General features: G+C 50.6%; 1 protein-coding gene across 1 annotated transcript; it reads right to left on the bottom strand.

The window, feature by feature from the left end:
* Positions 1 to 383: 383 nt before the first annotated feature.
* On the bottom strand, positions 384 to 1,493 carry LOC147957560 (uncharacterized). The gene is made up of 3 exons (XM_087531765.1): positions 1,281 to 1,493; positions 1,007 to 1,200; positions 384 to 828 (listed from the first exon to the last, which is right to left on the bottom strand). Exons 1-3 carry the CDS (start codon positions 1,491 to 1,493, stop codon positions 678 to 680), a joined length of 558 nt encoding a protein of 185 aa, XP_087387891.1. The 3' UTR covers positions 384 to 677.
* Positions 1,494 to 2,071: the final 578 nt, after the last annotated feature.

Below are 2,071 nucleotides of genomic sequence, written 5' to 3' on the forward strand. Positions count from 1 at the left end.
CGCGTGAATCTAGACAAAACATTTAAAAGAAGGAAGCCCACCAATACATGAAAAGTTTTAGTTGCTAAATCATTAAATGAAACAAGCTTAGCAATCATGAGCTAAGCACCTATGCATTGAGGAGTATAATTGCTAAGCTATTTAATGTGCTTAGCATCTCATCTAAGCACCCATGCATTAGCAGCAGACTGAAACGGTTCGTGCGTAGGAAACACAGCGACGTCTCGATCACTTGCTCAGGCAGGACAGGGTCAGTCTCCCATTTTTTAATGCGACATAGATGCTGATGCCGGCAGTCGCAACAGTTTTCTGCACAGCAACTGCGGAGTAATCATGCACCATAGACACAGTGTTTCATTAACAGCAGGTTTAACTGTTTTTGTTTTACGAATACGCAAGCTTTGCGTATCTTTTTATTGATAGATAGAAGAAGAATGAATACAACACAAGGTACAACACATAACATGAACGAGAAGGCATGCGCATGGTGCCCGGAGTAGAGAGAAGGAGTGCTCAGCCCGAACAGTGAAAAACACACAGCTAAAACCACCCAGCCTAAAACTAGAGGAGCGGACTGCATGAACATGACGTCCAACATCTTGAATTCCAACACCGCGGGTTCCGCGATCGAGCAAGATAGTGCCTTCAAGAAGGGGAACGACGTCGTGACGCCGCCGTCATCCGGTCCGAAAAGCCGGACCTAGGGTTTCCCCTGAAGCTCGAAGAGAGGCTCGGCTAAAGCCATGGCAGTGCCTCCAAGAAGGGAAACAACATCCACGGATGTCGCCGCTACCAGCATCGGCAAGCCGAGCATGGCTTTCACCGGGCCTGAGTCCAAGCAATCCCATAGCCACCAGATCAGGATAAGAAGCCAAGGAGGTGGCGACGCCAACAGAAACCAAGCCAATCAAGGTGGACAGAGGAACGTCTGCCGGCCGTGGCCTCCAGTTCCTTCATGGGCTCGATTTCCATATGGTGAAGGAATGGGGATTTTGAGCTTGCTTACATGGCGGTGGCGGTGAAGGCGAGGAGAAGGAGGAGGGAGGCGGCGAAGGTCTTGCGCGAGTAGGAGTAGTCGTCGTCCCTGGTGGGGCTGCCTCGGCAGCACCGGCAGCAGCAGGCCACGAGCGCCGCCAGGGCGAAGCCGACGAGCCAGACCGCCGCGGCCGCGAACGCCGGCGCCACGCTGAAGGCCACCGACTGCAAGCAGCATGCATCGACGGTGAGCACGAGCGCAAGCATGAGTGCAAGACTAGTAGGTCAAGAACAGGTCTACTTACGGTGATGTAGTGCCGGTCGCTGATGTTCCAGCCGCCGGCGTAGGGCCGGAGCCCGTCAAGGGGGGCCTTCCGGCGTGTCCGCTCGGCCGCCAGCGGCGCTGCGGAGCCGGCGCACAAGGAGGACGGCAAGGAGCAGGAGGAGCGCGCGCCCCTTAGTGAATTTTTCTCATCTTTTAATAACTGGCGGTTTTGTAAAAAAAACGTTGCGTGCATGCGTATTCGAGTGAGCTGGGCACATGTGGCAATCAAAGCACACTTGGCATCGGTTGACTCGGGCCAGCTCATCGCATATGTACACAAAACCGTATCACGGACCGACCCTCTAAAGCAAGTTTGATGACCGTATTGCAGGTATTTGTAACTACAGGGACTAAAGCTAACGCCAGTGCAAGTAAATGGACCTGTAGTGAATTTTCTCTAAAATGAATGATTAGCTAGAGGTCCAAGACCAGCGGTTGAGTGTGACTCCGTATCACTAGTATATTGCGGACTGCCAAGCCAACAAAAGTTGAATAATGCGGAAGGATTAAGAAATGTCCACAAGAAGCTGAAACTTGTCTGAAACCTTTGGATATATTTTTGTAACATGTTGATGATTGATGCTTTCCTGGAAAAGGGTATGGACAGAAACATGTTGATGCTTTCTTGGAATGAGGATATAACTTGTGCGTCGTTCCAAACATAGTACAGGTACTAGTCTACGAAGTGCAACTTGCCGAATCACCAACTTGTTGCTATAGTATGTACGGAGTACTACGAACAATTAAAACTCTGAAACTGAACTGTTTTAT

This window comes from Triticum urartu, chromosome 7A (genome assembly GCF_056163025.1).
Source record: "Triticum urartu cultivar PI428250 chromosome 7A, HENAU_Tu73, whole genome shotgun sequence".
Lineage (NCBI taxonomy): Eukaryota > Viridiplantae > Streptophyta > Magnoliopsida > Poales > Poaceae > Triticum > Triticum urartu.